Source organism: Centropristis striata, chromosome 18, assembly GCF_030273125.1.
Source record: "Centropristis striata isolate RG_2023a ecotype Rhode Island chromosome 18, C.striata_1.0, whole genome shotgun sequence".
NCBI classification, from domain to species: Eukaryota; Metazoa; Chordata; class Actinopteri; order Perciformes; family Serranidae; genus Centropristis; species Centropristis striata.
In genome coordinates, this window is record NC_081534.1 from 34,779,633 (window position 1) to 34,793,253 (window position 13,621).

Here is a 13,621-nt window from a genome sequence, read left to right on the forward strand (position 1 = left end):
ATTTAATTTTTTTTTTTAATCTTTGATTGTCCTGTAAAAATATATTTGAAAAGATCAAAGTCTTGGTTATTAAAGCTTCTAACTTGTAGTCCAGAGAGTAATTTCTTTTTTAAATACAATTTGACAAAATGTTATTTTCTTTAATAATTTCACACCAAAGTCAAAGTGAGTGATTTTTTATTTTTTTAAAGCAGAGTTGTTGGGATGCTAAAGACAATAGAGATTTTTAAAACTAGAAAAACTTTATGATCTTATCTGATTTAGAAGGGCTACAGAGTTGACATGGTGTGGGAGAGACACAAATATATAAATATATATATATATATATAAATATATAAATTTATATAGGCCCTTCTTATATATATATATATATATATATATATATATATATATATATATATATATATAAGAAGGGCCTCCCCGTGGCTGAGACAAAAAAATTATATGTATACTTTTACATTAAATGTTCATTTATCAATGGTGTAGACCAAAAACTATTTGTATTCTTCAATTGTAAAATTGTATCGCCTTTTTACAGCATATTAAAAAAGTTTAGACATTTGAGTCAACTAAAATGTGTTTCATAGCTTACGGAAGTCTCCGGCCCGGCGCCTTAACCTTTACGTTCTGCCAACTTTGAGTTTAGTTTTGAGTTCCCAGAGATAGACTAGTTTTCAAAATCATATTAATAAATGCACAGTATGACTATTAATAATGTTGGTAGGCTCATTTAGACTTATTAGGCTGTTTAATTTTCATTTTAGACAAAATGTAAGGTTTGCGGCTCAATTCCGCGATTTTCTCTCATTTTTTTTCTTTTTTTTCTTTAGTTAGTAAAGGTTGCCCACTCCTGGAATATAATATAATATAATATAATATAATATAATATAATAGATGGTTTCTGGTGACGCTCTGAACCACACAAACACCTTCAGGGTCACAGTTTCCTCATTGTGTCCTTGTTTTCACTATACATATATATATATATATGTATATATATATATATATATATATATATATATATATATATATATATATGCTGCTTCCCAGTGTGTTCCAGGCTCCAGTTCCCAGAGGAGCGCTGCACCTCACAGTTATAATAATAATAATAATAATTATTATTATTATTATTGTTGTTGTTATCATTATTATTTTTCTTGTTATTATCATTATTGTTATGTTCATGTTTCTAAATTAATTTTCTTGAAAAAAAGAGAAAAGCTGCATTTCACAATTATTATTATTATTATTATTATTATGTTCCTGTTTCTAATTTAATTATCCTCAATATAAAAATGCAAAACAATAAATTAATTAAATTTCTATTTCTATGTCTTCAGGTTTCTAAATTATCTTCAGTAACAAAAGTAAAATTAATAAATAGAAACTTTTCCTCAAGTTTTTATGACTTTGTTTCGAAATTACCTTAAATAAAAACAAAATATAAATACATATTTAAAATGTTTCCCTTAATGTTTCTAAATTAATAACTTTCAATAAAAATAAAAATAAATAATTAAAAATAAGTTTCCTCCCTTATAAATAAATAAATGTTCAAATGTTTCGAAATGATCTTCAATTAAAATTTTTACCTCCTTTAAAAATACAAAAAATAAAGTCTTCAATACATATAATATAATATAATATAATATGTTATAATATAATATAATAGATGGTTTCTGGTGACCCTCTGAACCAAACAATCACCTTCAGGGTCACAGTTTCCTCATTGTGTCCTTGTTTTCACTGCAGTATATGAAATGTATATAAAGTCTATATAAGTTCCTGCAGCTCTCTATGAAACTAATATGAATTTATAAACAACATGACTTTAGTTTTTCAGTCAAGTGGATGTGAGTCCTGAACACGTTTCATGAGGGTTTATTTTTATGTTTCAGAGTCGTCAACATGAACAGCTGAACATTTATTATTATTACATTTCATGAGTTACAAGAAGAATTCACATCCCTTATTTCACCAAAAACTACCACACTGTGAAATGATTCCACTACAAGTAAAAGTCCTGCATTATTATTATTTAAGTAAAAGTAAACAAGCATCAACATCAAAATGTACTGAAAGTATCAAAAGTAAAAATACTCCAAATATATTATTGGATTAACTCTCTGAACCTCAAAGTATGTTTTTCTTAAGAAATCAGCAGAAATAGACAATTTATTGTAGAAAGAAAACTGTAAAAACAGACATTATCATCAGAGTTTGAACTTTCTGACAGTCTTTGAATGGATCATCAGTTATGAAAAATTACCAAAACTTGTGTTAAATGTTGATATTTGTGTCAGAATGTCTTTATTCTCCATGTGTCATTTAAAATAAATCAGATCCTGTTAAAAACATTAAATTCTGCTCCTCAGACACACTGAAGACATGATTGATTCTGCTGAGACCAACGGTCACATTTACACAGAGCAGAGAGGAGAGGACAGGAGACAATACTTCAACATGTACAAAGTGTGGAGAAAGCTTTTATAACATTCAGGACACTTGTTGGAACTTGGAAAATGACTCAAACTGTCTCATTGGTGAGACTGTTTGTCCTTTACATCTTTCTTTATCTCCTTAGATGGTTAGTCAGCACCATCTAGTGGACAGATAGTAGAACTACATCCTGTTTACTCTCTGAAACACGTCACTGTGAAGTGTTGAGGGTGGGACTTCCTCAGCTCAGACGCTCACACACACAAGAAAGAAGAAGAAACGAGCAGCTTCTTCTCTCCCAGAGTTTCTTCGACACATGAAGGTGGAAAGTGTCTGTAAGTGGACCTGAAGTGAGTTCAGCAGGTGAGAATCCTACCAGAGGAATCTGTAAATGTTTTACAGTTGTTGTTTGTCGTGCTGCGTCACTGTTTAACTGCCAGAACTTCCCCTTCTCTCTTCCTCTAGACTGATTGATCTCTGGCTTGCTGTTGTCATGTTATCTCAGCTTGTGACTGCTCCAGCGAGGGTCCTTTAGAGGGACCCAGTAGTATCTCATGTGATGTTAGAATCATCATTGTCATTCTAACTAAACAGATGTCTGTCAGCTTGCATTCAGTTCATAGCCTGGCATTAATCTAAACCGTTCTAGGACTTGATTAAAATGCTTATTGTAGGTTTATCTGCTCATTAAATTCCATGATTGTATAACTATATTTTAATAGTGAGCTCTTAACCTTCTGCCTTAGAAAAAACGTTGCATAACAGTTGACATGAAGTTGTAGGGTCGGGTGTGTGTGTGTGTGTGCATGCTCTGTGATTGCCGTCATATTGTTTGTGTGTCATTCCTGTAGGTGTGTGCGTTCACTTTAAGTGTGTGTGTGTGTGTGTGTGTGTGTGCTCTGTCAGTGCAGTCACAGAGTTTGTGTGTCGCTTCCTGTTCTCTGCTTACAGCTTGGATCCACTTGGCTCACGCCTGTTTCTATTCCTCTTTTTTTATTTCTCTCAGATCAATCTCTTCCTCTTCTGCTTTTTTCTCTCTAGCTGATTGTCTTCTACTGTCGGATTTTCCTACAAATGCCGTATTGCCACCTGAGTTCTCAACATGGCCACAAGGCTTACAGACAAAAGAGGATGAAACAAAGATGTCAGAAAGAGGGAAAGTTTGTTCAGGTGTTGAGGTCAGAACAAAGAATGTGTGTGTGTGTGTGTGTGTGTGTGTGTGTGTGTGTGTAAAGCAAGCATAGCTAACAGTGTGTAAACTAACCATCAACTTATCAAGAATGGTAATTTCAGCTTCATCATGGCTACTGTCTGAGTAGGTCATAGAAATCAAAGAGAGTGGAGCAGTCCAGGTAGGAGAGGTCCAGAGAGGGAAGGGCGACCCTCTGTGGCTACGACCCCTGTTCTCTGAAAGTCCCAGCAGAGAAAGAGAGGGAACAATGGGAGTCTGGGGATTTTATAACAAACACCCCTCTTTGACCAAAGCAGTTCATGGGTTGGTTCAACTTGTGAATCAGCTCTGAACCTGCTAGCTTTTCCACAGGCTCCGGAGCCACGTCATTACGTCACTGTTTACTTTTGTAAATAACAACAACAACAGACTACATCTTCCCTTTACAAATGTTGCTCCTGGCTTTGAGCCTACGTTGGCATCCAAACACGACATGTACAACACATCTGTGATGCACATCTTGATTGCTATGGATGGCAATTAAATTATTATAAACACTGAACATAAGTTGTAATGTTGGACTTTGTTGTAAGCTAACACTAGCCCGCTAACGTTAGCATGCTAGCAGTAGAGTACTCATGTATTTTGCATGAAAACAATTTACCTAACCATTCATTAATTATCACAATAGCTGGCAATAGTCCACTGATGGCTGCAACTCTGATTTAACACGAAAGAAAACAAACAAAAGAAAAAAAATGTTTTGCATTGAATTTCTTTGCCTGGATTGTTTAACCAAATCTATATTTTAAGAACATGTTATCTTGGTTTAGTTATCCATGTTCCTAAATTAGTCATTTGTTGAGCACAGATTTCCACATCAATGTTGATCAGCTTGTACTGAAAACCAGAAGTGATCCTCAACTCTGGGGAGCCCCAAACAAAACATCTGTCTGACAGTTACAGGTAGCTGAGCATCCTTACTAACTAGGGTTGCCAACTCCCTGAAAAATAAATAAGGGACCCCTCATTGGCAGGGCCGGCCGACCCGATTGCCTTCACCCTTCCTGGCGTGGTGAATTTTTTTAGCCCCTTTTTTGTGAGTGAAACAGTTTTTTAACAATTTGACTCAAACCTGAATTGAATTAGATGCATGTTTTTGTGTGACATGAATACATGGAAAACAAATTATTATCCAGTAATTCACTTTAATACAAAATAACAATGGGCACCTGGTCTTCAAAGATGTAGTGGAGTTTGCTGATAACAATTTGATTTAATCCTTTCATTGGCTTTTAAAATGCAGCATGTGTGCAATTGAATGGCCATGGATTTTGGCATCTCATAATTCCAAATTTTGCAGTAAAAAGACATGAAATTCATGTCATGAACACATGGGGACCTGGTCTTCAACTGCAGTTTGCTGATAACAATTTGATTTACTTATTTTATTGGAGCAAAATTAATACAATTGACTGGCTATTTTGGAGTCATGCAGCTGCGTGGCAAACCGGCTACCGTGAAGTACAATGTAATTGTGCACTAGAATTTAAAGCGCAGATAGCGTAACCGCAGTACTGGAAGCATGTCGTTTCAGATCATCTCATTGTTCACAGAGCAGGACGGGGCCTGGGAACAAGTTTACCATAAGTTATCATATAAAGCGCCTACAGGACAAAGTGCGTCCCTTTTCAGCTCAATACGGGACGGGTGCTTTTGTTTCTAAATACGGGACAATTCAGTTTTTCAAGCAACGGTTGGCAACCCTATTACTAACTGTCTCTTGACTTTGTTTGTTTGTCTCTCCTGACAATGTGCCACTGCTTAAAACTAATGAAACCATCTTTCCCAAAATAAAGTCTATATTTTAAAAGTAACTATTTCCTCTTGGTATCTTTTGTAGAACCTGGTCTCACAGGAATCCGTGAAATAGCCACGTATTCGCTTAACTCAAAATCCGTGGAATGAATGAATGAATGAATTTTATTTTAGGACAGACAGTACAGAGCCATTAAACATTGCAACATGAAACATGAGACATGATAAGATGGTTGTACAAACAGGCTTAGCAGAATTGCTATATTTTACCCAGCTGTCCGTGAAGAGACCTGGGTAGGCAAGATGTTTTTGTAAGATTAAAATATCTTGTTATATTATTAAAATAGCAATTTTTGCTAAATTTAAAATGCCTTTTTTGATATTATAAAACAGCGTTCAGTGGTTGGTTGGGCCGACCCTACCTTGATGGTAGCACCGGTGCAACTGGCCACTTGTGTAACTGTTTTTGTAAAATTGTCAATGATTATAAAATAGCAAATTTAGCAATGGTAGGTTGCGCCGACCTTACCGTCATGGTAGCGCCGGTGCAGCTGGCCACTCGTAAGAGATTTTGCTAACTTCAAAATGCTTTTTGATATAATAAAGTTGTTTAAAATTGTTATGTTATAAGGCTGGTGTCAGGATAAATCGTGCTGGTGCAAGCAAGCTTGCTGCATCAGCAGATGGTGTTTGGTCTCCGTGGAGAACTGTTTGGTAGAAGAGCAGGCCCTGATAATTGGTGGAAGAGTTTTTCCATAGTTTGGCACCTTGGTAGGAGAAGCTGTTTTGGCCGTGAGCGGTGCATTTCTTAGGTAGACAGTAATTGCCGTTGGAGAGTGGAGAGAGTATTATTTGGCTTTATTAAGGGTGTGTGGAATGGGATCGGGGCTTCCTTTTGGGTTATTCTGTATGCTAGGGTGAGGTTGTGCGGTTAAGTTTTTCAAGGATAAGAGATTATATTTTCCAAGTATTTTGCAGTGGTGATTTGTTAGGTTTTTTTTATCAAGAATTTTGAGAGCTCTTTTGTGTAGTGATTCAATTGTATTGATGGAGTCGAGGGTTGCAAAGCCCCATGTAGAAATACAATAGGTAATTCTGGTGATAATTAGCACGTTGTAAAATGTTTTGGCCGCTGTGGTGGAGAGAGAGTCTCTGATTTGTTTAAAAGTGTTCAGAGTAAGTTTTAGTTTATTGGAGAGACTTTTAGCATGTTTGTGGAATTTTAGTTGGCTGTCAATAATCAGCCCTAGGTATTTGGTTTCAGTTACGTTTTGTATTGTCTCATTTCTAACCACGAGAGTTAGGTTTTGGTTGGGGGCCAGATTTTTTATAGAGAATAGCATGGCCATGGTTTTTTTCACGTTGAGGGAGAGGTGGTTCAGTTCGAGCCAATTTGCGATTTTGTCCATGGCTATATTTAGTGTTTCTGATATTTTGTTTATATTTTTGTCTTGGGCGATAAGGACTGTATCATCAGCGTACATCTGTATCGCGATGTTAGGGCAAATGGATGGTTGGTCATTAATATACATGCTAAATAAAAGGGGGGCCAGGGTGGAGCCTTGCGGAACCCCCATGTGGCAGCCACCTTGGGATGATGTGCTGCCGTTGATAAGTACACATTGGGATCTGTTTCTTAGGTAGGAGGCGAGCCAATCTCTAGTGTTGTCAGAGAAATTGTATAATTTTAGTTTTTCAATGAGAGAGTTATGATTTACAGTGTCAAAGGCCTTTCTAAGGTCAATAAATAAGGCGCCTACTTTTAGCCCTTTATCAAGGTTGTTTTTGATATGCTCCACTAGATGGCAGCATGCCATCTCTGTGGAGTGGTGCGGGCAGAAACCAAACTGCAATTTATGGAGCAGGTTATTTTTTTCTAGGAAATTGGTAGTTTGGCTCCTGATTTCTCGATAATTTTAGAGAAAATTGGCAGAATGCTGATGGGTCTGTAATTGTTGACATCCTGGGGGTTCCCAGCTTTTAATATTGGCGTTACAATTGCTTTTTTCAGCGAGACGGGGAAGGTATTGTTTTCAATGGATTTGTTGGTGAGGGTCGTAAAGGGAGGGGTGAACACGATTTTGTTGTAATAGGACAGCGTCCAGACCATATATGTCTTTTGCCTTGGAATTTGATAGGGATGAGATGGTGTTTAGTATTTCTAATTGGGTAACTTGTTTAAGTTGAAAGGGGGTGGCGTGATTGATGGGGATGGCTAAGGTGTAGGTTGTGGTGGGTAGTGGCACAATGTTTAGGAAGTGTGCGTTGAATGTGTTCGCGATCTGGACGCTATCTGTGATTAAATCATTGCCATTAGATAATTGGAATGGTTTGTTAATGAAATGCTTTCCCATTAGCAAGTCAATTTGTTGCCAGAGTTTTTTACTGTTTCCGTTGGCTGCATGGATGAGCGTTAGGAAATAATTTGCTTTGGCATATCTAAAGGCGTTTACTGTTTTGCTCCTTAGTGATTTGAATGCTAGGTGATCGGAATGTCTTTTAGTTTTAATATACTGCTTGAGAGCTTGGTCTCGTTTTTTCATAATAGTCTTTAGGTTGTCGTCGAACCATGGTAGGTTTTTTTGATTTTTGTTTATTCTTGGAGCTCTTGCATATTTTTTAATAATGTTTGTGGTTTTGGCAATGATGGTGTCACAGATAGAGTCGCAGCTGGGTTCGGATACAATATCATCCCAAGTAATTCCTTCAAAATAGTTGTCCATCTTAGTAATATCTTTGAGGGGTACATAGGTATTATTCGTGTTTGTGAATTTGGCTTTTTTCTTGGTCTTCTTTAATTTTCTATTTATTAGGGTCATATTGTGGTCGGAGAGACCTGTGATTAGGTTGTATGTCTTTGTGACTCTCTCCGGTTTATTCGTGAAGATTAAATCGATGATGGTGCTGGAGGTTTTAGTAATTCTCGTAGGGGCGTTTATGAGTTGAGAGAACCCCTTTTTGGAGCATGTTAGCTTCAGTTTCGATCGGGCGTTTTTATTGAGCCAATTTATGTTGAAGTCGCCAAGAATAATAGTTTCTTTGTCTCCATATGTTTTGATGATGGAGGCAAGTTGCATAAATTGATTGTCATTTTCTTTAGGAGGTTTATAAATAGCAATGATGTTGAAGGACATCTTGTTGGGGAGGATGAGTTTGACGCCTAAACATTCAATAATTCCTTCGGGGAGAGCAATTTGTTCACAATGATAGTTGTTTTTCACATAGAGTGCGATTCCACCTCCTTTTTTGTCAGGGCGATCCTTACGGAACAAGTGGAAGCCAGGAAAGGTGATTATGTTACTGTCCAGTGTTGGGGTAAGCCATGTTTCTGATAGAGCAATAAAGTCAAGATTGATATTTGAGAGCATGGCTTCAATTTGAACTAGCTTGGGGAGGATGCTACGAATATTAAGGTGACCTCCAAGGATACCTTTTTGGTTTGGACTTTGGCGTGGTTAACAGTTTGAAAAATTTTGTGTTCTCTTTGGAGGGATTTAGGAGTGATTGTGCTTTGGCGTATGGGAGGGTGCGTCCCAGCCGAACTAATTACAATACTTATTTGATGTTGTGTTGACATTTCCCCAGCAGGGGGCAGTGTCATCCTCACGGGCTGTGGCTCAGATCCCGGCGGTAGTGATGGGACATTCTTTGACCGAATAACCTGTTTGAACACTTGCGATGTTGTTGTCTCGGCTGGCAGCGTCGCTCCTGGTGATGGTGATGGAGTGTTCGTTGCCAGAGGGGGAGACAGTCTTTGTGTCTTGGCCGGTCGCTTCGTTATGTGATGGTGATGGAGTGTTCATTGTCGGTGGGGGAGACCGTGTTTCTGCAGGGAGAGATTGTCTATTCGCTGGGGGAGGAGAGGTGTCAATTTCCTTCGAGCCGAGTCGGTCACCTAGAGGTGGCACGCACATTACCTGTGTGGGTGATGTTGGATACTCACTCTTTGCGAACGGTGTTTTATGAACGAATTCTAATTTAAATTTTGAAATGGCTGGTGAAGTTGTGATGATTGATTGCCCCAACCTCCCCGAAGAGGTGACGCTGGGGCAACCAGTCGTATTGTGTGGTTTTGCTAGACTTTCAATGGTCGTTTGCTCCGACCTTCCCATGTTGGGAGCGCCAGAGCAAATATTACATTTATGTAGTCATTGATTTAAATAGCGGAGAATATTTCTCGATAGAGTTTCTTTTCCGCAAAGGCAAAAGGTGTTAAGGCTCCGAGCCGAGTCAATGGCTAACAAGTTAGCTCTTGGTGGCGCTGAGGACCAGCATCTTTTCCTCCGGGATCTTAGGATTGAGGCGAGGGTCTCTGCGGTCTTGTTAGACCAGTTGAATCACTCCTGTCCTCCTTCTTGTGTTCGTGGGACTGTTGTAGGACTGCACTCCCTTTAAACTCGTTAAATGCAGGGTGTCTCTCTTATTTCCCACTGGTACACTGGTAAAACATAATTATCCAAAGCTTGAGAAAGTTTGGAGAACTGTCAGCTGTTACTAGCTAGGCTAGTGGAGGCTAGCTGCTACAGGCTAGTGGAGGCTAGTTGCTGCAGGCTAGTTGAGGCTAGTTGCTGCAGGCTAGTGGAGGCTTGCTGCTGCAGGCTAGTGGAGGCTAGCTACTGCAGGCTAGTGGAGGCTAGCTGCTGCAGGCTAGTGGAGGCTAGCTGCTGCAGGGCTGGTGGAGGCTAATTGCTGCAGGCTAGTGGAGGCTAGCTGCTGCAGGGCTGGTGGAGGCTAGCAGCTGAAGGGCTGGTGGAGGCTTGCTGTTGCAGGCTAGTGAAGGCTAGCTGCTGCCGGGCTGGTGGAGGCTCAAGGCTTAAAACTGTCCAGGCAGTTCAAATAGTCCAGTGCATGGCCATGCACCACCAGGTTTGTTCCAAAAAAACTCCAGGCTATAAAAGCCCATGAAGAAGACTAGGCCTCAAACAAAACCAAAGCCAAATTAATACTACAGTGTCCAAAAAATAAGCTCCAGAAATCTCAGCCTGGGAAAATAAAAAAAAAACTTGCAAAACATCCCAGATTCAAACCCAATTTTCATAAAATAGAAGACATCTGACGACTTAAAACAGACCTCAATTTCAGACCTCACAAACAAAGAGCTGGCTTGGCTGCCATCTTCAGAAGGGTCATGCTGCGAATAGCCACGGAATCACTCGAATTTCTGTGAAACTGACACGGATTTCGCTACAATACAAGTTAATGACAGTCATATCCCGTGGCTATTCCATGGATATTTTTTCCTATTGGTTTGTTCCAAGTCACGTGACTTTTAAGGTCACGGCAGTCAGAACAAAAAACATGGCGGATAGTGAAAAAAATCAATATTTTGATTTAGTTTCTGCATAAAAATGGATTTTGATCACATTTCTAGCGAGAAATATATGTTTTATTTTCTAAATATTCACTCAGTGAATGTACATAATCACTTTGTATGTTGTCATTAACTTGCATTGTAGCGAAATCCGTGTCAGTTTCATGGAAATTTGAGTGATTCCGTGGCTATTCCACGGATTTTGAGTTAAGCGAATCCATGTCTTTTTCACAGATTCCTGTGAGACCATGTTGCTTTTGTATCTTTGCAGGGAGAAAAATGGCGACAGCTCGAGGGGTCCTCCTCCAAATTTTAAAAGAATTAGGAGATGAGGACTTTGGAGAATTCAAGTGTTTCCTGCAGCAGCAAGGGGCGCCAGAAGGCTTCCCAGCCATCCCCAAGGGTCAACTGGAGAATGCAAACCGGAGGGAAACCGTGGATGAGATGTTTAAGACCTACAGTGACAATGCAACTGACGTGGCCAGAACAGTTTTAGAGCGGATAAAACAGAATGAACTAATGAATAAATTATCAATACGCTGTGAAGCTCTGTCCTCAGTCCCCAGCTCCCAGTCCTCTAGTCTGACAGACCTGGACCTGAGTAACAACGACCTGGAGGATCCAGGAGTAAAGCAGCTGTCTTCTGGACTGACGAGTGAAAACTGTACACTGGAAAACCCAGGGTCAGTATTCTTTTTTTTTCTTAATAAAAAGATGCTCTTTTTAATTTAACTCATCCAACTTCAAGTTCATGTTAAAGGATATCAATATCGGTCAGATTGCTGTGTTGACATAATATTGTAAACACTGTATTTATGATACATTCTTCATTCCAGTTCCACTCCATTCATGTAGATAGAAAATCATTGTGACTGTGTTTCTTCCTCCAGGGTGGACCATGGTGGAGAGCACAGGTTAACACCTGGTGTGAGGAAGTGTAAGTGTGGATTACATTTGACTAATGACAAAAGATGTCTAAATGACTAAAGACAAAACAGCTTTAAATACACAGTTAATAGTTGTGATATTTATGTGTCAACATTAAACTTAATAGAAATGAACAACATCAGGACACCAAGAAAGAATAAACCCTTCAGATGTGTCTGATGATAAACTGCTGCTGTGTTGTGTCTTTTTCTCTCCATCAGATTTCTGTCAACTCACACTGGACACAAACACAGCACACAGAGAGCTCGAACTGTCTGAAAACAACAGGAAGGTGACATGTGTTGTAGAGGATCAGCCATATCCTGATCATCCAGAGAGATTTGACGACTGGCAACAGCTGCTGTGTAGAGATGGTCTGACTGGTCGCTGTTACTGGGAGGTCGAGTGGAGAGGATGGGTTAGTATAGCAGTGAGTTACAGAGGAATCAGCAGGAAAGGAGACATTGATGCCTGTGTGTTTGGAGGAAATGATCAGTCCTGGAGTCTGAGCTGCTCTGATGATGGTTACTCTGTCTGGCACAATAACATTAGAACAGTCCTCTCCTCCTCCTCCTCCTCCTCCTCCTCCTCCTCCTCTGGTAGAGTAGGAGTGTATGTGGACTGTCCTGCTGGCTCTCTGTCCTTCTACAGAGTCTCCTCTGACTCACTGATCCACCTCCACACCGTCAACACCACATTCACTGAACCTCTTTATCCTGGGTTTGGGTTGCACTATGACTCCTCAGTGTCTCTGTGTCCTCTGTAGGACAGAGACAACTTCCTGTCCTGTGGTTTAAATGTTGGACGAGGCTTCACTTTGGCTAATATATAATTCACTGATTGTTCCTTTAATATCAGACATTTTATTGTGCAGGAAAATGTTGAAACGATGTCCTGAACTTGTTGTGTACAAACTGTGTTGAACATTTGTTTTTATGAATCTATTTCAGTTTTTAAGACACTGAATGTTAAAACTATGTGTTTGAGATGTCTGACTTGCTGGTGAACTCTTGTGAAGAAACTGAGGCAAAACTTTGACCTTGGACATCACATTTTTAGATAAAGGAGTTTGGGTCTGTTTTGCACCAAATTAATATATATTGCCTCATTTAAAACATGCAAATTGAACCATCAATAAAAAAATTTAAAAAAGTAAATAATGTTCTGTCTGTTTTTACACATTCGATCACAAACATCTATTTCAGTTTATTTCAAAATGTATTTATTTTTCCCCTTTATTTTGTACTCTCAAATGAATAAACTTAAACTCATAAACTTTATTTTTCTAAATGAATTATCTTCAATAAAATAATAGAAAAAAGTCTCCCCCTTCTAAAAACATAAATTGAAGACATAATTTAAATTTCCCCTCCAGTTTCTATGCCTTTATGTTTCTAATATGTTTCTAAATTACTGTATATTCAGTAAAAGTTAAAGAACTTTTGCTCCCTTATGAATATAGAAATAAAGAAATAAACTTTCCCTCCAGTTTCCCTTAATGATTCTAAATTCACTGATTATTGATTAATGTTTGCAGATGGAGACTGCATGGCTAGGTGTTTGCCTTTATACCCCTGTGGCAAGGGGTCTGATTGAAACAACTGATTTCAGTAATTAACCGGTGTGGCCAATTACGTTTGTCCGTATATTGTAGATGTGAATAAATGCTGAATAAATGAGCGTGGTGCAGTCAGAGAGATGTGTGTTTCCTGCTGCAGCTGATGATGATTCTTTTCATTCTCCATGACTTGGTCCAGGTCTGGTTCATATTTTCTCATAGAATATAATATATGGTTTCTGGTGACACTCTGAACCAAACAAACACCTTCAGTGTCACAGTTTCCTTATTGTGTCCTTGTTTTCACTGCAGTATATGAAATGTATATAAAGTCTATATAAAGTCCTGCAGATCTCTATGAAAACAATATCAATTTATAAACTTTAGTGACTTTAGT

At 38.5% G+C, this 13,621-nt stretch overlaps 1 protein-coding gene across 1 annotated transcript; it reads left to right on the forward strand.

Moving 5' to 3' along the window:
• The first annotated feature begins 2,484 nt into the window (after nt 1-2,484).
• Nucleotides 2,485-12,817, forward strand: LOC131991085 (stonustoxin subunit beta-like). Its single transcript, XM_059356384.1, has 4 exons — nt 2,485-2,802; nt 11,011-11,422; nt 11,630-11,676; nt 11,888-12,817. Exons 2-4 carry the CDS (start codon nt 11,019-11,021, stop codon nt 12,430-12,432), a joined length of 996 nt encoding a protein of 331 aa, XP_059212367.1. The 5' UTR covers nt 2,485-2,802; nt 11,011-11,018; the 3' UTR covers nt 12,433-12,817.
• The last annotated feature ends 804 nt before the right edge of the window (nt 12,818-13,621 follow it).